General features: G+C 41.4%; 1 protein-coding gene across 1 annotated transcript in view; it reads left to right on the forward strand.

The window, feature by feature from the left end:
• The window catches only part of mtmr9 (myotubularin related protein 9), an 82,003-nt gene that overhangs the window by 52,747 nt on the left and 5,829 nt on the right, over positions 1-23,427 (forward strand). Inside the window, exons 7-9 of the mRNA XM_060851597.1 lie at positions 5,358-5,499; positions 6,266-6,486; positions 14,691-14,842. Coding sequence (XP_060707580.1) covers positions 5,358-5,499; positions 6,266-6,486; positions 14,691-14,842 — 515 coding nt within the window. The remainder of the gene's footprint in view (positions 1-5,357; positions 5,500-6,265; positions 6,487-14,690; positions 14,843-23,427) is intronic.

Genomic DNA, 23,427 nt, shown 5'->3' on the forward strand with positions numbered 1-23,427 from the left:
TGGAAATCTGTCATTTACCTGGTATGTAAATATTTCTTATCATGGAATTGTTTCTTTCTTTCTTTCGTTAATTGTCACTGTGTCAAAATCCAGGGACTACTTTACTGTTAGCATGGTAAGTGTTCCGACATCAGGTGAACTGCAGGTAGTTCATCCGCAGCTTCGTAGAATTGTTGGGTAATTAAGAATGAGTAGCAAAAGCCAGCTTTGTCAGCAAAACTCGCATTTTGCACAGAGAAATAAAACAAAAGCTTTACTGATGTGTCCCAGATGATCTTGGAACTGCAGCTGTTTGGTGGGGGGGAGGGAGGAGAGGGGGCATGGCTAGAATACAGCCTACCTGTAAGGACAAAATATGTAAACCATTGTGCAGAAATACTGATGACTGTCCTGAAGTACTGTTGCACAACTGATTTTTAAAGTTGTGAATTGGATAAACAGTTGACATTGTTTATGACGAGCTCCTCAGTAGAGCTGCTTGAGTCACTCACTTTAACCACAAAGCTAAAAAGAGTGGCAAAAACAACATAACCAATGAAAATTATCTAGGAATTGGGGAAGCATAAGGAAGCATTTCTTATTCGTTCCTGGGATATAGATCATGATTAACAAAAACAGTAAATGTGAACGTCTCACCTGGACAGACAGCACTTGTTCAGATTGGATTGGAGCCCCAAAATCTTTCAGTCTTCCGAACCAGGAACCTTCATAACAGAAGCAGTCTAACAATTCTTACAGGTAGCAGCAGAGTGAAATGTTATGAAAACCACAATGGCAGCAACTGCCACATTGCATGTTTTAAAGGTCTCTATGCAACTTCTGTGCTCTGCATGCATAGGGTAAATAAGGTATTGGAGTTATAGGTAGCAGATGCGGATCTGGGATGTGAGAGCAGGGCTTGTTGGAGTGGAGATGGGACGCAGGTAATCTAGCAGCATGAGGGCAGGCATTCATCAGGTGGGGTGGAACGCAGCAGGTGGCTAGTGCTAGTTGGGTGGACATGGTGTAAGAGGGTGAACAAGGACTTAACAATGTGAGGCAAGCGGAAGGTCCCTTTGGATAAGGGCTTGTGTATCTGGGATTTGTTAACAGGACTTGTCCAAGGCGTATTTAGGCTGCCTATTGCTGCAAGGTTATTGGGAGGAAGTCAGATAACGGATGTTGGTGGCAGAGCTGGTGCACTTTGGGCAAGACCTTTGTGGATACATATTTAGCGTGATATAGCAAAGTTGTGGGGCATATGTTGAGGCTGAGGGATGGGAGTAGGCAAATGACCGTAAGACCTCTGTGGCCTTCATCTGGCATAATAGAGCAGAGCTTATTGGAAGAGGGAGGTTGAAGGTGTCACGCGTCGTGCAGGTTGTTGGGGACAGGGTGACATCCTATTCTTTAAGGGTCAAGGGCATTTGGCAAGAGCAGGTGAGGACTGGATAGCATGCATCAAAAGTAATGGGATGTGGCTGTGTCAGGTGCGTGCAGTCAGGGCAGGGGAATGGGTGTCTGATCTATGAGGGTGGGTCTAAGGTGAGGAAGAGGTTGGTGCATTTTGGACAAGGGGTATCTGGAGTGAGAGGTGTAGATGGAATACCAGCAGGCGTAAAGCTACAGAAATCATCTATGTGTCTGGTGTGAGAGACAGTGATGACAGAGGTACGTGGTGGCATGTTAAGTGAGGTTGTGTGACTAGAGATAGAGGCCAAGAGCTGGAGGTTGTGCAGTGAGACTCATTGGATAGTAAGGGTTGCATCTGGGGTATGAGTGGAGTCATTATGCATGGGGAGGAGCCAAAGGGTCAGGGTGTGGTGGTCAGGTGGATAAGTGTATGATTGTAAAGAAGCATATACAGATGTTAGGGGTTGGGTTTCATGGGGGAGCATGGAATGCCAATCTTTGGGGTGGGAGGATTGGTACAAGGGGCCAGGGCATGGCAAGGATTGGACATCAGTGGAAAAGTATCAGGTGAAGATAGAGGTGAAGACATAATATGGGCATTTGTTTGGCTTTGGAGTGGATAGATGGATAGAGGTAGGAAAAGGGGTCAGGTTTTGAGAGCAGGGAGAGATTATCAGGTGATGGAAGGGGCAACTGATTGAAGGATATTGTCAGGTGGAGATGGGATAGGAGTTGAACATCAGGAAGTAGGTGGGGGTTAATGGGATTGTTTGATTTTTTTTGGGAAGGTTGACAGTGAGATGAGGCAGGAAGTGTGTCGATTGTCAGGACATGCAGGTGTAGCAACAAGGCAGGGAGAGGGTGTGTTAAGTAATTTAGCAATAGCAGAGTTGGGATATGATGACCAAGGTTGTAGGGAAAGAGTGGTATCAGGGTGAGCAGTCAGACATTCAGGAATATTGGGCTGTGGGTTGGAGATGGAAGGACTGGATGTCATTTATGGGAGAGTGGTGGCAAGCAACAGTGGTCATTGGGCAAACATGGCAAGGGATCTTGGGATGGGGGTGATGTCAGGAGTTGGGGCGTGCAGCAATTTATGTCTGATGCGGAAGGAGATGTGTGATAGTTGGGTGGCTGATTCCAGTGAAGTGTGTGCTTGGTGCTGTCTACAAGGTGACAGGTTCGGGTGTCTGCACCCATGTAGAAAGAGGAATTTTTGGGTTTCGGCAAGGAGGTAATCGGTGTGAGTGATTGAGGAGGCTTCCTGATGCTGCATAATTACCTTTTGGAAATTTCAACTTAGTGTGAAATATTGCATTATCATTGTTGGGAGCTCACAATGTTTGGGCTTTGCACATTACTCTGAGGAACTCCTGCACCAATGTCTTTGGCAATCAAAAAACATCACCACCTCCATTGTACTTCTTTTTGAATCCCATGCAGCATTATGGAGAGTCTTCTCCTAATTCTCATTTAATTTTAATTTTGCTGGGACTGCTGGATATTCAAGAACAATCGCATTCATCTTGCCTCTTAAGTTTGGTTCTTTTGTCAATATTCGGACCAGGGCTGTCATGAGTTTTGGAACTGAGTGATCCTTTTAGATTTCAAACTGAGTATCAGTGAGCAAGTTGACTCTGAGCAAATGCCACTTGATAAAACTAATGACACTTCCTCCCTCATTTAGCTGATGACTGAGAGTAGGCTAATGGAGCAGTGTTTCGCCAGATTGGATTTGTCCTGCTTATTTTTGTTAGGACACAACCTGGGCAATTGCCACATTGGTTGGCTGCCATTGCTTTGGCTGTACTCAAACAACTGATTATTGGCTTACCTCGATCAGGAGCACAGATCATTCAGACTGTTGCTGAAAAGTTGATGGTTCTGTTGCTTTTATATTATCTAATGTTTTCAGCTCTTGATTGATATCATGTGGAGTGAATTGAGTTGGCTTAAATTTGGCCTCTGATACAGGGTACTTGTGAGGTTGGTTGAAATGTTTCAGCTTTGTGATTTACATTGATATGCTGGGCTCCTCCATCATTAAGGATAGGGATCTTTACGGAGCCTCCACCTCCTGATAGTTGTTTAATTGCCACTTCTTTGGTTGCGTGTTTCTTTGGTTATTTATCATATAAGCAGTCCTTTGTTATAGCTTCATTAGCTTAATACCTCAGTATTGGGTATGCCTGGTGCTGCTGTATATTCCTAATTGAAGTCGGGTTGATTCCCTGGCTTACTGGTAAAGGGAGAGTGAGGTATTTGATAAACTGTGATGTTACAAATTTTGGTTGAATACAGATCTGGTGGCCCAGAGTACTTCATGGATGCTGAATGTTTTGAATTGCTGGAACTGTTCTAAATTCATTCTATTTAACATGGTAATGCCATACAGCACAACAGAGGTTACCTCCAATTTTGCATTCTGGAAAATTGTTTTAGTAAAGAACCAAGGGTGTAGGAAGGCCAATTTCTAAAGAAGGCGATGGTGATGAAAATTGTGATGTATTTGGTGAGGTAACCTTTGGAGTACTGCATACAGTTCTGGGCATCCAGCTATAGGAAGGATATTATTAAACTGGAAAGAGTTCAAAAGTCATTTAGAAGGATGTTACCTGAACTGGAAGGTTTAAGTTGTAAGGAGAGGCGGGAGAGACCAGAGCTTTTTTTCCCTGGATCGTCAGAGGTTGATGAGTTTAAAAACCTTTTTAGAGGTTTCTAAGATCAGGAGAGACAGAGATAAGGTGAATAGCAAAGATCTTTTCCCCAAGGTAGGGGAATCCAAAACGAGAGGGCATAGGTGAGAGAGGAGCGATTTTTAAAACGAACGTTGAGCAACTTTTTCACACAGCGGGTGGTGCTTACATGGAACGAGCTGCCAGAGGAAGTGGTCAAGGCAGGTACAGTTACAACAGAGAACGGTATGTGAAGAGGGAAGGTTTAAAGGGATATGGGCCAAAAGTAACCAAATGAGACGAATTCAGTTTAGGAAACCTGATCAGTGTGGATGAGTTGGGCCACAAGGTCTGTTTTTGTGCTGTATGACACAACTCCATTTCCTGAATATGTGTTTTCTAAGCTGAACACTTGCCTTGATATTAAAACAAGCCAAAGAGCACAAGACATATAAAAATGAATCTTACTGCACTATATTTCACCCAGTTTTCTCAAGTATTGCAGCTGCTTAATACTGTAAGTTGATATCCAAACATGAAAAGGCTGAAATCTGCTGTGAGACAACGAAACAAAAATTATATAACTTGGTTGTTGGATTTAAATTCTTTGGGTTTAAATATTTGTATTATGCTTTAAAGGTTTGAAGTGTGCAACTATCCAACTATCCGTGCCCATCTCTCCCCTCCCAGGCGTGCTCAGTTCCAAAACCTGAGGGGATAGAATATGCTATGGGGTATTACCTTACACATACTTTGGCTATATAACAGTTAAATTTAGGTCAAGGAAAATGCATATTCACAGACTGTCAAATATTATTCTGCAGCTGGTCACTTGCCACATAAGCTGTTAGCACTGGGGTTCCTCCTGAATCAGTTACGAGTGGTTGATTTTTTTTTCCCAGAGACAGTTGTATAAATTCAGATTTCATCTATCAGAACCTTCCACTTAAAGTGATGCGGCCTTTTAATCTTTTCGAACATGCAATTTCAAGAGAGTCTTCAGAGGAAGAAAGAAAGACAACGATTGGTCTGTGGCAAATCATATTGTTGAGAACCAATGTTTTGTTCTACCTACAAACTGCATCATGAGATCTCTTTGATAATACTGCATTTCAGAAGAGATTAGTGCATTTGAAAAATGCACCACTGTTGCTACTTTTGCTTTTTGAAAAGAACCAAGTATATGCCTGTCCAATAGGTATTTTAGAAAACACATCTTTATACTAATAGTGCAAATTATACCTTTTCTAACATGTATTCACAGTGTTTATACTTTTGTTCCTGTTTCAGGGAAGGTGCATCTGTACTGGTTCATGGTGGTGAAGGGGTTGACTCCACTTTACAAGTCACTTCTCTTGCCCACATTATTCTAGATCCACAATGCAGAACAATTAATGGTTTTGAGGCCTTGATTGAACGTGAGTGGTTACAGGTTAGTAATTAAAACTAGATGACTTTCTTTTTGGCTAACAACATTATTCATTGTGAAAAGTGTTGATAAGAATCCTGAAATCATTTGTGAAATTATTTCTATTGATTGAGTTGTAATTCAGGAAATTTCAAAATAAAGCTTAAATGCAGCCATCATAAATCAGCTCTTAGGTTCAAGCTGATGTGGTCTAACTCCATGATTTTTTTTTTGGAAGAATTAAATTTGGAAGCCACATTAATATAGTCAAGTTGTCAGAGCTGTGTAAGTTAGCAACACTCGCTGATAATTTGGCTTCGGCTTTTCACCTCCAGGCAGAAATATAACACAACCCATGTTGCTGGGATTAGAGATGAAAATGAAAAGCTGGTCTATCTCCACATCAATAACTGTACATAACTGATCTCCCAATTGATTTGTTTTTTTTTGGTTTTGAAGTAGTTTACCCGTGATACAACAGTTAAAGTAAAATGATTGCAGTTGTTTCAGGTTGAGCCATTGTGCGGGAATCTTGTATCATAAAGATTTTGAAGTGAGATGATTTAGGAGATTCTGTGTAAGGCTAAATTTATTGTAGTTAATAATTTCATTTAAGACAAACTAGAATTCTGCTTGTTTTTGAGGCTAATGGTAAGTTCAATCAATTTTTAAAGTGGACACCAGTTGCTCCATATCATGGTCACTTCTGACTTTTTAAGATGTTTTTGCCTGTCACCCACTTACTCCTGTCTTGGTGAAACTTTATTTACGTTTGGTTTATTTGTTCCAGGCTGGTCATCCATTCCAGCAGCGATGTGCTCAGTCAGCCTATTCCAATTCTAAGCAGAAGAATGAAGCTCCTACATTTCTCCTCTTCCTGGATTGCTGTTGGCAGATCCAGCGCCAGTTCCCATGCTCTTTTGAATTTAATGAACAGTTTCTAATAGTGTTGTTTGAACATGCTTATGCCTCCCAATTTGGAACGTTCTTGGGCAACAATGAAAATGAAAGGTTTGTAATGCTGCCTAGATCATTAGAAAGAGATTTTTGTTTTGTTGCTCTTGTTGCTTGGGGATTCAATATTGAAGCCAGGATAATTACTTTTTATTCTGCATCATCTCTTGTTCTTTCCTGGAGTCACTTTTTCTTCTACTATGAAAGCCGGAAAGTCCATCTTTTTCCGTATTGATGATTAAACTATTAATATGTTTATTTAATTTGAGCTCATCTTTTTCTTGCAAGTCCTGTTGAAACTCATCGGTTATGTTTAGATTCACTAGTTATCATCCAGTGGTGAGATTGAATTTGTAATCATTCAGTAGGGCAGGCAGAGATTGATTATCTTTTAAAGTCTGAGACTGTAAGCAGTGTTGTGATGTTACTACTGGACAAGTCAAATCCCAAATTGAAATCTGGCTATAATAGATCATATTTTTCAGAATTTAATGTGGCAATCTTTCACTGAAGCATAAATACACAAGGCTTCACATTTAGTTTTAACAGTTAATCAGAAGATTATCACATTAGAAATAAAGATAAAGAAAGACAAACTATCCAAATACAAACTTGAAAGGGTTCAGAAAAGATTTACGAGGATTTTGCCAGGGTTGGAGGGTTTGAACTACAGGGAGAGGCTGTTTTCCTGGAGTGTTGAAGGTTGAGGGTTGACCTTAGAGAGATTTATAAAATCATGAGGGGCATGGAATGGATAAATAGAAAAGGTCTTTTTCCCTGAGTTGGGGGGAGTCTAGAACTAGAGGGCATATGTTTAGGGTGAGAGGGGAAAGTCTAAAAGGGATGTAAGGAGCAACTTTTTCATGCAAAGGGTCATGCCAGAGGAAGTGGTGGAGGCATTTAAAAGGCATCTGGATGGGTTTATGAATAGGAAGGGTTTAGAGGGATATGGGCCAAGTACTGGCAAATGAGATTAGATTAATTTGGGAAATCTGGTGTGCATTGACAAGTTGGACCAAAGGATCTGTTTCTGTGCTGTACCTCTCTATAACAGTTTGAAACATTTTGCAATAAAGTGCCAACTACTCTCAAGCACCACAACTCTAAGGTAACATAAAAATAAATTTTCCTTCCCTGCTTAATCTGTTGTTTTGACGTCACTGCTTTTTCCTCAGTTCCTGCCCTGTGAGCTGTAAAGTCTTTTCTTGAATCCTTGTACCTCCTATCTCATAAATCTTCATGAGATCTTAAACGTTCTCAGTTTGAGATAACCAGTGCAGATTTCTAACCAAACAATCTTGATCTGAAAGTTTTCACAAACTGAAACCCTTGGCAAGGTAACCTATTTCCTTAACTGCTCTGAGCAAGCTCCATTTTCTAGGGAGACACTATTCATGCATGGAGCTTCAGTGATGTCTCCTTCAAACTGAAGTCAGCATTTTTTAACTAAATGACTAAACAGACTTGTTCCTTGTAGTTTCTGCTAACCTGATGTCATAATTTTTGTTTCTCCTGCAATGTATTTAAACATTGGATGTAAGTTTGCTGTCTGAGTAGAAAGTTCATTTTGAGACATTTCGTATCATACTAGGTAACCTCATCAGTGAGCCTCCAGTGAAGCACTGGTGTTAGTGATCTGCTTTCTATTTATGTGTTTCAGTTTCCTTGGGTTGGTGATGTCATTTCCTCTTCTTTTTCTCAGAGGGTGGTAAATGTGTTGGTTGATAGCATTCTGGTTGCAATGCCATTCTCGTGGGTGTCTCTGTTTGGCTTGTCCTAGGATGGATGTGATGTCCCAGTTGAAGTGGTGTCCTTCCTCATCTTTATGTAAGGATACTAGTGAGAGTGGGTTGTGTCTTTTTGTGACTATTTGATGTTCAGATATCCTGGTGGCTAGTTTTCTGCCTATTTGTCCAATGTAGTGTTTGTTACAGTTCTTGCACAATATTTTGTAAATGACATTAGTTTTACTTGTCCACATAGGGTCTTTCAAGTTCATTAGCTGCTGTTTTAGTGTGTTGATGGTTGAGTGTCGAGGGTTTCTGGGCGTGTTTTGTCTGCTTATTCGGGTTTGTTGCTGAGAAATTGGCAGACTATGTTCATTGGGTATCAATTTTTGAATACGCTGTATAGATGATTCTGCTCTTCGTAGTTCCTCTGTGCACCTATACAGTGTATTCAAAAAGAATACGTACCCAATGAACACAGTCTGCCAATTTCACAGCAACAAACCCAAATAGGCAGACAAAACATGCCCAGAAACCCAAGCCACTCTCCCCTACATTAAAAACATCTCAGAAATAACTGCCAGACTACTCAGACCTCTTAGCACCATGGTAGCCCACAAACCCACCAACACATTAAAATAGCAGCTAATGAGTTTGAAAGACCCTGTACAGACAACAAGCAAAAGTAGTATTATTTGCAAATACCGTGCAAGAACTGTAACAAACTACATTGGACAAACAGGCAGAAAACTAACCACCAGGATACTTGAACATCAGCTAGCCACAAAAAGCCATGACCCACGCCCACTAGTATCTTTTCATACAGATGAGGAAGGACACCATTTTGACTGGGACAACACATTCATCCTAGGACAAGCCAACCAGAGACACACATGAGAATTCCTAGAAGCATGGCATTCCAACTGGAACTCTATCAACAAACACATTGACTTGGATCCCATTTACCACCCTCTGAGAAAATGACATCACCAACCCAAGGAAACCTAAACACATAAAGCGGGTCACCAACCCCAGTGCTTCACCGGAGACTCACTGATGATGCTACTCAATATGGTGACAAAACGTCTGCAAACAAACCTTCCAGCTCAGCGAGCAAACTTACACCCAGAACTTTAACCTGAGCTATAAATATTCTCAAAAGTCTTATTAAACATTCATGAATACTCCAGGAAACTTTCAGTCATATGCCTTCTGACACGTAATGGTTTAAAATCGTGGTTCCTCAAAACGTGGCCTAGTTAATTTTGAAACCCTTTCTCAAAAATAACTGAACTTGTTTACCATTGGTTTTAAAAAGTATACTTTTATACATATAATCTCACATACTTCTTCAAGTGACGTTCGTGAATTTCTAAAAATATCCAAGTTGAGATTTTTTATTACAGTTCTCTGCTTCATGTGTTATAAATGAGAGTGGTGATCAGTAGTTCTGAATTTGAAAAAAACACATTGCTCATTTCGAAGTGTGAGAGTCTCATTAATTGTTCTTGAAAGTGATGATAAGACAAGTTCTTGAGTTGCTGCACTCCATGTAGGGAAACTATTTCCATGGTGTTAAGTAGAGACTGTCAGAGTATTTTCCCAACAAGAGTGAAAGATTAAATCACAGTTTTGTGTAGCTTGAGAGAAAATTGATGTATTTCCATCTGCATATTGTATATATGATATATGTGCTTGCCTTTTATTGAGATGATTGAAGTTTAATGAGTTGGAATCAGTAGCACTGAACTACTGATTTCATTTTAGTAGCTCTCAGATTCAGAATCATTTAAAAGTTTATTGAGTGACCATTTTTCTGTAAAAGGATATATTGCGAAGATTGGGAGACCTCCAAATATAAGATCCAAAGAAAATCTGCACTTAATAGCAGTTAATTTGGGAAAAGATTGAGCAAATTCTACCATTTGGATATGTCTTATTTTGGAGTTCATTACAAATATATCGTACTATTTTAAAAGAAAGTGGTTTATTGGTTTCCAGCAGGGGGTGCAGTTTTCTTAAGATTTGAACCTGTCTGCAAAATGAATCTTTTACAAGGTCATGCCTTGCCTTTGAATTTCACATTTTTAAAACGTGTGTCATGAAATAAAATTACATTTGAAGTTAACAAATATGATCTGAGAAACATTGTCATTGTGCAGCCACATCACCGCAATGATTGGGTCACTTATTATGGCATGCAGGAGGAATAGGAAGCTGGATAAAGTTAGAGGGGTAATACAGCTAATCAAGGATAACATTGTTGCAATAGTTAGAGATGACCTTCGTCCAGGAGATAAGTATGTAGAAAAAAAATGGTGGAATAGGCACCCTATAAGTAGACGCATTGTAGGATGAAATACACTTATCTGATTCTTATCATTATATACAGTACTTACTCCTCCTTACCTGAGGAAGGATGTTCTGGCTTTGGAGGGAGTACAGCAAAGGTTTACCAGATTTGATTCCTGATATGGCAGGACTGATGTTTGAAGATAAGTGTATGAGGAGAGTTGAATTTATTAGGATTCTATTAATTGACATTCAGAATAATTGGAGTGATCTCCTATAAGTTCTGTTAGAATTTTCTAGGTTCCTAACAGAGTAAATGCAGGAAGGATGTTCCAATAACTAGAGAGTCCAGAGCCAAGGGTTGCAGTCTGAGTGTACAATGTATGCCATTTAGGACTGAAGTGAGGAGAAATTTCTTTGTCCAGAGTGGTGACCCTGTGGAGTTCTTCACAGCTGAAAACAGTTGAGGCCAAGACATTTAATGTTTTCAAGATGGAACTGGGATACTGGGTGAGCAAGTGATCAGTAGAATCACACTGAGATGTATCAGAATAGCCTGATCCTTAAAAGAAATTAATCCAGAATTAACTAAAATTCAGCAAACCATCAAAGTCATGAAAAAATAATTGCAAGAACATCTGTGAGCACAGCTCTTTTTCTTTTTGTCTGCACTCTGTTTTCATTCTGTGATTACGTTGTTGATTGAAAGGGAAAGAAAAATGAATCCAGGGAGAGTGCAGATTCTGGGAAGATGAACGAAAGATTAAGATCTGAGTTAAGGACGTTGGCATCCTTTCCTTCCTCAGATAGTCCTGAGCAAAGAGTAACATCTGGGCTAGTTTAAAAGCAAAACACCGTAGATGCTGGAAAGCTGACATAGAACAGTGCTGGAGAACCCGTTTATGGAGAAAGAAACAGGGTTCTCCTGAAGCAGATTCATTTCGGACTCTAAACGAATATTGCACCTGCACGAGGAGCGCCACTTTCTTGCATGGTTGAAACTAGGGTTCTGTTTCTGGCTCAACCCCCTGATACTCAGGCCCTCATCTCCCTGGTTTGACACTCTGGCTGTGCTCACCCTCATCAGCACTCCGGCCCTGTCCCACAGAGAGTCAGACCGAATGCTGATGGCCTGTCTGAATCGCTGCTGCTCCTGGCTGGGGCCACAACCAGACAGAGTCACTCTTCTAGCTTATCGCGACAGAGGTTTGCTGTCTCTAGCTGTTCCTCTAGTTACACATTCTATCTCAAGAAGAATGAGGGTGGACCTTCTAGTAACATGTGAAAATATGTAGGGAATAGATAAGATACAAGTAAAAAGGATGTTTCCACTAGCGGGTGAAACTCTGGCAAGACGGATTAGCCTCAAAATTAGGGGAAGCAGATTTAGGACTGAATTGAGAATGGACATCTTCTCCCAGAAGCTTCTAAATCTATGGAATTCCCTGCCCAGTGAAGTAGTTGAGGCTTTCTTAATAAATGTTTTTAAAGCTAAGATCATTTTTGTTTGAACAGCAAAGCTTTGGCTTTGATCTTTATGTAGTCATTCTGTGTAGAATAATGCCAGATGACTGGAGGATAGCAAATATTGTTCCCTTGTTCAAGAAGGGGAGTAGAGACAACCCTGGAAACTATAGACCTGTGAGCCTTACTTTAGTTGTGGGTGAAGTGTTGGAAAGGGTTACAAGAGATTGGATTTACCATAATGTAGAGAGGAATAAGTTTGGATCAGTAATTGGCTGGCTGAAAGAAGACAGAGGGTCGTAGTTGATGGGAAATATTTACCTGGAGTTCAGTTATTAGTAGGTTACAGCAAGGATCTGTTTTGGGTCCACTGGTGTTGGTCATTTATATAAATGACCTAGATGAGGGAATAGAAAGATGGGTTAGTAAATTTGTGAATGACATTAAGGTCAGTAGAGTTGTGAACAGTAATGAAGAATGTTGTAGGTTACAGAGAGACCTAGAAAAGCTGTAGAACTGGGCTGAGAGGTTTCAAATGGAGTTTAATGCAGACAAGTGTGAGGTGATTCAATTTGGAAGGAGTAACAGGAATGCAGAGTGCTTGGCTAATGGTAAGATTCTTGGCAGTGCCGATGAGCAGAGAGATTTTGGTGCCCAAGTACATAGATCATTGAAAATTCCCACCCAAGTTGAGAGGGTTGTTAAAAAGGCATTTGGTGTGTCAGCTTTTTTTGATAGAGGGATTGAGTTTCAGAACCATGAGATCATGCTGCAGCTGTATAATACTGGTGCAGTCACATTTGGATATTGCATACAGTTCTGGTCACCGCGTTATTGGGAGGATGTGGAAGCTTTGGAAAGGGTTCAGAGGAGATTTACCGGAATGTTGCCTCGTATGGAGGGAAGCTCTTATGAGGAAAGGCTGACAGACTTGAGGCTGTTTTCATTAAAGGGAAGGATGTTGAGAGGAGACTTAATAGAGACATACAAGATAATCGGAGGGTTAGATGGATTGAACAGTGAGAGCCTTTTTCCTCTGATGGTGCTGGCTAGCACAAGGGGACATAGCTTTAAATTGAGGGGTGATGGTTACAGGTCAAATGTCAGAGGTAATCTCTTTACTCAGAATAGTAGGGGTATGAAAAGCACTGCCTGCAACAGTCATAGACTCGCCAACTTTAAAGGCATTTAAATGGTCATTGGATAGGCAGATGGACAAGAGTGAAATATTGCCGGTTAGATGGACTTCAGATTGGTTCCACGGGTCGGCGCAACATTGAGGGCCAAAGGGCTTATACTGCACTGTAATGTTCTATGTTTTAAAGGAATTAAGGGTTATGGTGAGAGGGCAGGTAAGTGGAGCTGAGTTCACGAGAAAGATCAGCCATGATCTTACTGAATGAATGGCAGAGCAGGTCCGAGGGGCCAGATGGCCTACAGCTGTGATTATTATGTTTTTACAGTATGTTCTTCTGACAAGATTGCGAGAGAGGGAACTCAAGATTGGTGAGTTATTCCTGCTGTGAATTCTGGTCTCCTTCCTATCAGAAAGATGTTGTGAAACTTGAAAGAGTTCAGAAAAGATTTACAAGAATATTGTCAGGGTTGGAGGATTTGAGCAATAGGAAGAGTTTGAATAGGATAGGCTGTTTTCCCTGGAATGTCTGAGGCTGAGGGGTGACCTTTTAGAGGTTTACAAACTCACAAGGGGCATGGATAGGGTAACATGACAAAGTCTTTTCTCTGGGTTGGACCAGTCCAGAACTAGAGGGCATAGATTTAGGATGAGAGGGGAAAGATATAAAAGAAACCTAAGGGGCAACTTTTTCACTCAGAGGGTGGTGCATGTATGGAATGAGCTGCCAGAGGAAGTGGTGAAGGCTGGTCCATTTGCAACATTTAAAAGTTATCCGGATGGGTATATGAATAGGAAGGGTTTGGAGGCAAAAGGGCCAGGTGGGACTAGATTGGGTTGGGAAATCTAGTCGGCATGGACGAGTTGGATTGGAAGGGTCTGTTTCCATGCTGTACATCTCTATGACTCTAAGATTGCTGGAAGGTCTGATAATTGGACAGACTATAAAAAATGGCAGAGAAGGATTAGATGGTTAACTGTGCATGACTCAAACAGAATTTGGCTAAGCGTGACACCAAGAAGTTCTCATAACATTGGGATGAGTGAGAATGAAAGTTTCACTGTCTGAAATTGTACTGAGCTTAAAAGAAGATGCTTGTGTCCCAATCATATTCAGCTGCTTCATCAATTACAATCCCTCTATCATGGTTAGAAGTCAGGATATTGCAGAAACATGCAGTCAAGGCTAAATGCAGATTTAGACAACCTCAGGCTTAGGCTGATGAATGGCAAGTAATATTCATGCAACATCACTTCACAGCAATACCATCTTTAACAACTGAATCGCCTATCTTTACTATCTGGGGTTTGTCATTGACTAACTGGAACAACTGGAACATCCACTGATTGGAGTGGCCTCCAAAAAACTGAAGTTACAAAAATAGATTAGTTTGTTTATTCTGCAGTTATACCTGCAGTGCAACCAACACTCAAAGTTCAACATGCAGGAAAAAGTGTTCTTTCTTGATTGAAATGCCATCCTTTGAATTACACATTCATGTTCTGCACCCATTTGTCGTGACTGTACCGACGTTCCGTTGTTTTGAATATAATGAAACATTGGTAGGTTTATTTTTTCATGATAATTGTCTTGTTTTTTTGTGAACAATGGTAATCTAAAATTATTTTTCATTGTATTCTAGACGAAAACTGAAACTTCAACAGAAAACTGTATCTCTATGGTCCTGGATGAATAGACCAAAAGAACTGGAGAAGTACTTCAATCCACTATATGAAGCTAACAGCCTAGTTATTTGGCCTTCAGTGGCACCACAAAGTTTGCAGCTATGGGAAGGTGAGGAAAGGATTGTGTTCCTTTTTAACTAGAAATTCATTGATAGTTAACGTTTTTCTTTATTTCTTTTAAAAGCCCATCACTTCCATGAAAATATTCAGTGATTGTTTACCAACAAGCACTGTTTTGTTTCATAGAATTGTATCAATGTATTACTTAGATGATTATTTTTATGGAAATGCCTTATTATACTTCCAGTAGATTTGTTTTTAAGTTTACAACTATTATCCTAAATCTTGATTTAGTGGGGCAATGCACAGGATTCATCTGATTAGAGAGAGTTTCAAGTGAGAGACACTCCAGCAAACTGATAAATTTAAAAAAGTGTCAGATAAAATATAGTACTACAGCTAGAACAATATCTATTTTTATTAAATTCCCATGATTGAGTCCATTGGTTTTTAAAATGTATTTTTTTTTTGCTGTGGAACGTTGTATAGCTACATTCCATCTCCAAAACAAAAATATTTTCTTTGCTGAGGGCATTCTTCTGAAAAGTACACTGACAGCTTGAAGCATTTTATAAAGAAATAGCAGCAATGAGTTGTTATAATGCAGTTCTTCAATCTTAGAGGAGATCATAATGAGACATTTGGGAGTGTGTCCCTCAGCCAGTGTAATACCCATTTTTTTTTAATTCACTCATGGGATGTGAGCATTGCTGACGAGCAAGCATTTATTGCACATCCCTAGTTGGCCTTGAGAAGGTAGTGATGTGCAGCTTTCTTGAACTGCTGCAATGCATGGTCTGTAGGTAGACCCACTATGCCATCAAGGAGGAATTCTATGATTTTGACCTAGCAACAGAGAAGGAACAAGTCAAGATGGTGATTGGAGGAGAATGTGAAAATGGTAGTGTTCCCAAATATCTGCTGCCCTTGTCCAACTAGATGGAAGGAGTTGTGGGAAGGTCCTGTCTCAGGATTTTTGGCAGTTTTCTGCAGTGCATCCTGTAGGTGGTACACACTGCTGATATTGAGTGTTAGCTGTGGAGAAATTGGATGTTTGTGAATGTGATGCCAATCAGCAGACTGCTTTGTTCTGGATGGTGTTTCTTGAGTGTTGTTGGAGCTATTGGCAAATAGGGATTCTTCCATCTCATTCCTGCCTTGTGCTTTGTGGACAGGGTTTGGGGAGTTGGGAGGTGAAGTATTTGTTGCAGTATTCCTCGCTTCTGACCTGCTCATACAGACACTATTTATGTGGCAAGTCAGGTTGAGGTTTTGGTCAATGTTTACCCCCAGTATGTTGTTCGTGGAAGAATTCGGTGATGGTAATGCCAAGACGTGGTGGTTAGATTTTATTGTCTTTTATTGGAGATGGTCATTGCTTGACATTTATGTGCTGAAAATGTTACTTGTCAGCCCAAGCTTGGATATTGTCCAGGTCTTGTTGCACTTGATCATGGACTGCTTCAGTATCTGAAGAGTTGCAAATGGTGCTGAATATTTTACAATCGTCAGAGAACATTCCCACTGCTGACCTTATGATGAAGCAGCTGAAGATAGTTGGGCCTTGGACACTATTTGTAGCTTCTCCTGCAGAGATGTCCCGGACCTGACATGACTGACCTCCAATAACCACAAATATCTTGTTTGTCATGTGTGACTCCAACCAGTGAAGAATTTGCACCCTGATTCGCATTACTTCAGAGTTGCTACGGATCTTTGATGTTGCACTTAGTCAAATGTGGTCATGATATCAAAGGCTATTCCTCTCACCTCACCTGTGAAATTTCGCTCTTTTGCCCATGTTTGAACCAAGGTTGTAATGAGGTCAGGAGCTGAAACTTGGCAGAACCCAAACTGGGCCTCACTGAGGAGGTTATTGCTGAGCAGATGCAGCTTGGAAGCGCTATTGATGACACCTTCCATAACTTGATTGCTGATCGAGCGCATACTCTAGGTGCAGTAATTGGTCAAGATTGATTTGTCCTCATTTTTATGTCCAGGACATAACTGGAGAATGTTTCCACATTGTTGTCTATATGCCACTGTTGCACAGAATCAGCTTGGCTGGGGTGCAGCAGGTTCTGGAGCACAAGGCTTCAATGCTATTGTCAGAATGTTGTCAGGGCCCAAAGTTTTTGCATTATCCTGTGCTGCAAACTGTGTTTGTTATCATGTGGAGTGAATTGGCTGAAGAACTGCATCTTTTGATGCTAGAGTCAGTTGGAGGAGGATTGTTGCAAATGCTTCAACATTATCTTTTACACTGATGCGTTGGGCTCTTCCATCATTGAGGAAGGGGATATTTGTGGAACCACCTCTTGCAGTGAGTTGTTTGATTGTCCTCCACCGCTCACGACCAAAAATGACAGGACTGCAGAGCTTCGATCTACTTGTTTGATCACTTATGCTGTTTGGTCGACATGAGATCCTGTTTGGTAGCTTAACCATATTGACACGTCAGTTTTGGGAATGCCTGGTGCTAGGCTTCATTGAACTAGGGTTGATCCCCTAGCTTGATGGCAATGGTAGAAAGGGGAAAACTGCCAAGCCATGAGGTTAGAGTCCTACTCTGCTGCTGATGGTGGCCCACGGGTCTTATGGACGCCCAGTTTTGTGTTGCTACGTCAGATGTGAAGAGTTGAGAGGTGGAATTACACTTTTACAATATAAATCATAGGCTAACGAATTGGGTTTAGATTGTAAAGGTTAAAGGAAAGATAGGGTCAAAGAACAGCTAATTTCTGATGCTATGGATGAAAGAACAAGCAGCATCTATGATTGAGCATTTTTAATATAATTAATTTTGAAACTTGAGTTTAAATCATCAGCTGATTCACAGGAGCATTATAAAACCGTATAGCCATTAAGGCTTTCCAGGTGCCCAAATCTTAGTTGAGCAGTTGGTTTTAAAGCGTGACTGAAGTAAATAATGGATATAGGGTTGGAATTCTAGAGTTTTGAGCACAGAGCCACAGCTGAGTCCACCAAAGATGGAGTTATTAAAATTGGTGATTCTCAGGAGTCGAGAATTAGAGTGCAGATGTCTCTGAGCTTGCATGGTTGGAGAAGAGAGTTGTCAGGTAAAACTCAAGAGGATATGAATTGAGGTAAGTATTTGAATCATGTTTGAATCAGGTCTAAAAAAGGCACAAAGTATGTTGAGCATAGTTGGTGAAGTAGAAGCACAGATTGCTCTGAAGGTATGGTGCAATAACTGATCATCATCTCGAACTTGGTTATGTTGAGCATTCCAAATGACAAAATATTCAGGAAAATAAAGTAGGAAAAGGGTATATGCAGTGCAGTGTTGATCAAGGATTCTGTTATACCACTGAGACATAAGAATAATGTAAACATGGGGGCAAACTATCACCACCTCATTGGATTAGATTCTAAAATAAAGGGAACTCTATTCAATAAATAATAAATTTAAGATGACCAATTAATGGTAATGCCACAAAGATGAAGCATATTAAAAAGTTAAGTATAGGAAGGATAGGATCCAGGAAGTCAGGTGGTGAGCAGACAGTACCTAGCTTCTTTGCAACATCTGATGATACCCACATCGGGTGACCAGTTCTGAGGAAGGGTCAATGGATCCAAAACGTTAACTTCTGATTTCTCTTCACGAATGCTGTCAGACCTGCTGAGCTTTTCCAGCAGCCTCTGTTTTATTTCTGATTTACGGCATCTGCAGTTCTTTTGCTTTTCATTCAATATTTTCATGAACCTTTCTCAAACCTCCCAGCATACTATCACCAAGCAACAGATTCAATGAAGTGGTAATGATAGCTTGCCAGGAGCAGTACCAGACATGCTTACAAATAAGATGTCAACCTGGTGAAGCTACAATATAGAACTACTTGAGTGTCCAGCAGCATATGATAGACAAAGCCTGAAAACCAACTAATCCTATTTGAACTCTGCAGTCCTGCCACATCTCCTTATCTGTGCTGGTGGGCAATTAACCAATTCATTGGAGGATGAGGGCTCAAAAATTATCTCCATTCCAAATGATGGGATAAATAAGAACTTAGGTGCAAAAGGCAAGGCTAAAACATTCGTAGTCCCTCCAACTTAGAAGTGTTAAGTGCATGTCTCATCTTCACAGCTGCCAATATATCACTTCATATGATATCATGTAATAATTAAAGGTTGTAGGGCCTAGCAGCGTTCCAATAACCGCCTTGTGCAGCAGATCTGGCTGTGCATCTAGCCAAGCATTCCAGTGCATTTAAACTCAGCCAGATGGAAAATTACCCTGGTGTGTCCTATCCACAAAAGCAGAACAAATCCAACCGAGGTAAATTTTGCCAGGTGAGTTTACTTTGAATCATCAGCAAAGTGATGTCAGGTGGTATTGGCAGTGCTATCATCAGCACTTAACTCCAGAATAGCCTCCTTGCTGAGGCCCAGTTTGGATGCTGTTAGGTCAACTCTACCTGACTTCATTACAGTCTTGGTCCAAAGATGGATGACAAAGCTGAGCTTAAAGAACTCCTGCTTTGTGAAAGCAGGGCCTTTAGCCCATTGAGTCCACACAGACCCAACCCTGTAACCCGTTATTCCCCATGGCTCACTCATCTAGACTCCACATCCCTAGACACTATGGGCAATTTCGCATGATCAATCCACCTAACCTTGGCATCTATGGGCTGTGGGCGGAAACCGGAGCACCCGGTAGAAATCCACGCAGACACGGAACAATGTGCAAACTCCACACAGCCCAAGGCTGGAATTCAATTCGGGCCTCTGGAGTGTGAGGCAGCAGTGCTAACCACCAAACCTCTGTGCAGCCCTCAAGAGGAAGTGTGGGTGACTGCTTTTGAAATCGAGGGCAGCATTTGTCTTAGCATGCCATCAAGGAGCCTCAACAAAACTGGAGTGAACGGGAATTGAAAGGGACAGGTTCTGCTGGATGAATCCTATGTAGGTAGAGGGAAATTGACCTCCAACAGCCATACAAACTTGTCTGCTGCAGGATATCGCTGCAGGAGCACCTCAAGGTATCTATCTTTAATCACCCTGTTCAGACTTGTTTTGACACACGGCTGGAACTGGTGGAACTTGAACTCGGGCATTCTGGCTCGAATGTAGGAATGCTGCCACTGCACCACAAGTCCCTGATCAAGCAGCTGAACATATTTGTTCAGTGGTCAGGATGTGTCGTCACCAGCAAATACTGTTGAGTATCATTGGAGACTATTCAGATACCGAAACAGTCAGTATCCAAATGCAGCAAGATTTGGACAACAGTCAGGCTTGGTCTGATCATTGGGAATAACACTTGTGTCATGCAATGATCATTGCCAATAAAAGGGAAACCAGAAAAAATACAAGAGAGTAACTCACCGACTGACTCTCCAAAACCTGTCCACCATCTCCAGCGTGCAAATCAGGAGAATGATGGAATATTCTCTACTTGCTTGGATGATTGTGGCTTTAAACATGAGATTGTCCACAACAAAAAAGCCTCTCATCAGCAGTCCATCCTCAAACTTTATCATTCACTCCCTCCACCACTGACATGATAACAGCAGTCTGTACTCTCGACATGATGGTTAGAGATCTACAACAATTCACCAAGAGTCATAGAGATGTACAGCATGGAAACAGACCCTTCGGTCCAACCCGTCCATGCCGACCAGATATCCCAACCCAATCTAGTCCCACCTGCCAGCACCCGGCCCATATCCCTCCAAACCCTACCTATTCATATACCCATCCAAATGTCTCTTAACTGTTGCAATTGTACCAGCCTCAACCACATCCTCTGGCAGCTCATTCCAAACACGTACCATCCTTTGCGTGAAAACGTTGCCCTTAGGTCTCTTTTATCTTTCCCCTCTCACCCTAAACCTATGCCGTCTAGTTCTGGACTCCCCCTCACCAGGGAAAAGACTTTGTATATTTACCCTATCCATGCCCCTCCATAATTTTGTAAACCTCTATAAGGTCACCCCTCAGCCTTGGACGCTTCAGGGAAAACAGCCCCTCCCTGTAGCTCAGATCCTCCAACCCTGGCAACATCCTTCTAAATCTTTTTTGAACCCTTTCAAGTTTCACAACATCTTTCCAATAGTAAAGAGACCAGAATTGCATGCAATATTCCAACAGTGGCCTAACCAATGTCCTGGACAGCTGCAACATGACCTCCCAACTCATGTACTCAATACACTGACCAATAAAGGAAAGCATAACAAACGCTGCTTTCACTGCGACTCCACTTTCAAGGAGCTATGAACCTGCACTCCAAGGTCTCTTTGTTCAGGAGCACTCCATAGGACCTTACCATTAAGTGTATAAGTCCTGCTAAGGTTTGCTTTCCCAAAATGGAGCATCTCGCATTTATCTGAATTAAACTGCATCTGCCACTTCTCAGCCAATTGGCCCATCTGGTCCAGATCCTGTTGTAATCTGAGGTATCCCTCTTCGCTGTCCACTACACCTCCAATGTTGGTGTCATCTGCAAACTTAGCAACTGTACCTCTTGTGCTCGCATCCAAATCATTTATGTAAATGACAAAAAGTAGAGGACCCAGCACCGATCCTTGTGGCGCTCCATTGGTCACAGGCCTCCAATCTGAAAAACAACCCTCCACCACCACCCTCTGTCTTCTACCTTTGAGCAAGTTCTGTATCCAAATGGCTAGTTCTCCCTTCATTCCATGAGATCTAACCTTGCTGGTTAGTCTCCCATGGTGTTTTATTTTACCATATTATTTTGAAGTATTGTGCTTTTCTCTCAACATGTGTACATCTTTTTTTATTAAATTAATTTGGTGCACATAAAATATATGCATTAAGTTACTTCAAAGAACTTTTTAGTTTACTGCTTAAGTACATTCATACAACTCCGAGATGCTCATAGTAAATTATAAAATTGTTTGTTTGTTTGATCCAGACCACTAAATGCTTCTTAAATTCTAAAAATGAGAGTAAGTTACGATTGTAACTGCGCCTGTCCTTGTAGTACATTTGAAATAATTGATAAGAGTTGGCTGAAGGTGCTGTTTGCAGTATCCTGGTGGCTATTAAGACATATTTTTGTTTTGTTTCCCCGTTGTTGTAATGTTTTCTAAATTGCATAATCAATACAAAACTTGGTCTAAATCCTACCACTAAACCACACTGGAATCTCTAGCATTGTTCAGTTGTGATACTATTACAGCTGAATTTTATCTCTGAACGTTTGTTTGAGCTCTTAATTGACTATGGTACTTCGAAGCCTACTTTATCCAGATCCGAAAAGTGTGGCACTGGAAAAGAAGAGTAGGTCAGGCAGCATCCAAGGAGCAGGAGAATCGATGTTTCGAGCGTAAGCCCTTCAACAGGAATGTTGGGAAGAGATGGTGGTGGAAAGGGGACTTAGAGATAAATAGGAGAATGGGGGGGGGGGGAGCAGCTGGGAAGGCGATAGCTAGATGCAGGTAGGGGCTGATAGTGATAGGTTAGCATGAATAATTGAGAAGGAGGATGGGTCGGTCGGACAGTTGAAGAGAGCAGTGCTGAGTTGGAGAGATGGATCTGGGATGAGGTGGGGGTAGGGGAGACAAGGAAACTGGTGAAACCGATGTTGCCATGTGGTTGAAAGGTCCCAAGGTGGAAGATGAGGCATTCTTCCTCAGTCGTCGGGTGGCTTGGATTTGGCATTGTAGGTGGCCCAGGACTTGCATGTGCTTGACCGAGTGGGAGGGTGATTGAAAGTGGTCGGCCACAAGGCAGTGGGGTTTGGTGCATGTGTTCCAGAGATGTTCCCTGAAACATTCTGAGAGTTGGCATCCTCTTTCCCTGGTGTAAAGGAGACCACGTTGAGAGAGACATACACAGTAGATGAGGTATTTGAATGTGAAAAGATCCTTTGGGACCTTAGGGGGAAGATGTGGTTACAGGTTTTACACCTCTTGCAGTAGCAAGAGAAGGTGCCGGGATCAGAGGGCAAGTTGGTGGGGGGCATGGACCTAACAAGGGATTCACTGAGGGAATGGTCTCTACGGAATGCAGACCGATGACCGACTGCTTCAAATCTCCCTCCCACTCTGTCAAGGACATGCAAGTCCTGGGCCATCACCACTGCCAAATTCAAGCCACCCGATGACTTTAGGAAACAGGAAAAGAGAGGTCACCCTGTTGGGAGTTTGCTATCAGCTTCCGAATAGTTCCAGAGATGTAAAGGAAAGGATAGCAAAGATAATTCTGGATAGGAGCGAGAGTAACAGGGTAGTTGTTTTGGGGTTTTAACTTTCCAAATATTGACTGGAAATATTATAGTTTGAATACTCTAGATGGGTCAGTTTTTGTCCAATGGCTGCACAATGATTTCTGGACACAGTATGTAGACAGGCTGGCAAGGCCACATTGGATTTGGTACTGGGTAATGAACCTGGCCAGGTGTTAGAGTTGGGGGTAGGTGAGCACTTTGGTGATAATCACCATAATTTGATTATGTTTACTTTAGTATTGGAAAGGGATAGGTGTATAACACAAGGCATGAGTTTTATCTGGGGGAAAGGCAATTATGATGAGATAAGGCAAGATTTAGGATGCATGGAGTGGGAAGGAAACTGCAGATGATGGGCACAACTGAAACGTGGAGCTTATTCAAGGAACAGCTACTGCGTATCCTTGATAAGT

The sequence above is a fragment of the Hemiscyllium ocellatum genome, chromosome 3 (assembly GCF_020745735.1).
Source record: "Hemiscyllium ocellatum isolate sHemOce1 chromosome 3, sHemOce1.pat.X.cur, whole genome shotgun sequence".
Taxonomy (NCBI): Eukaryota; Metazoa; Chordata; class Chondrichthyes; order Orectolobiformes; family Hemiscylliidae; genus Hemiscyllium; species Hemiscyllium ocellatum.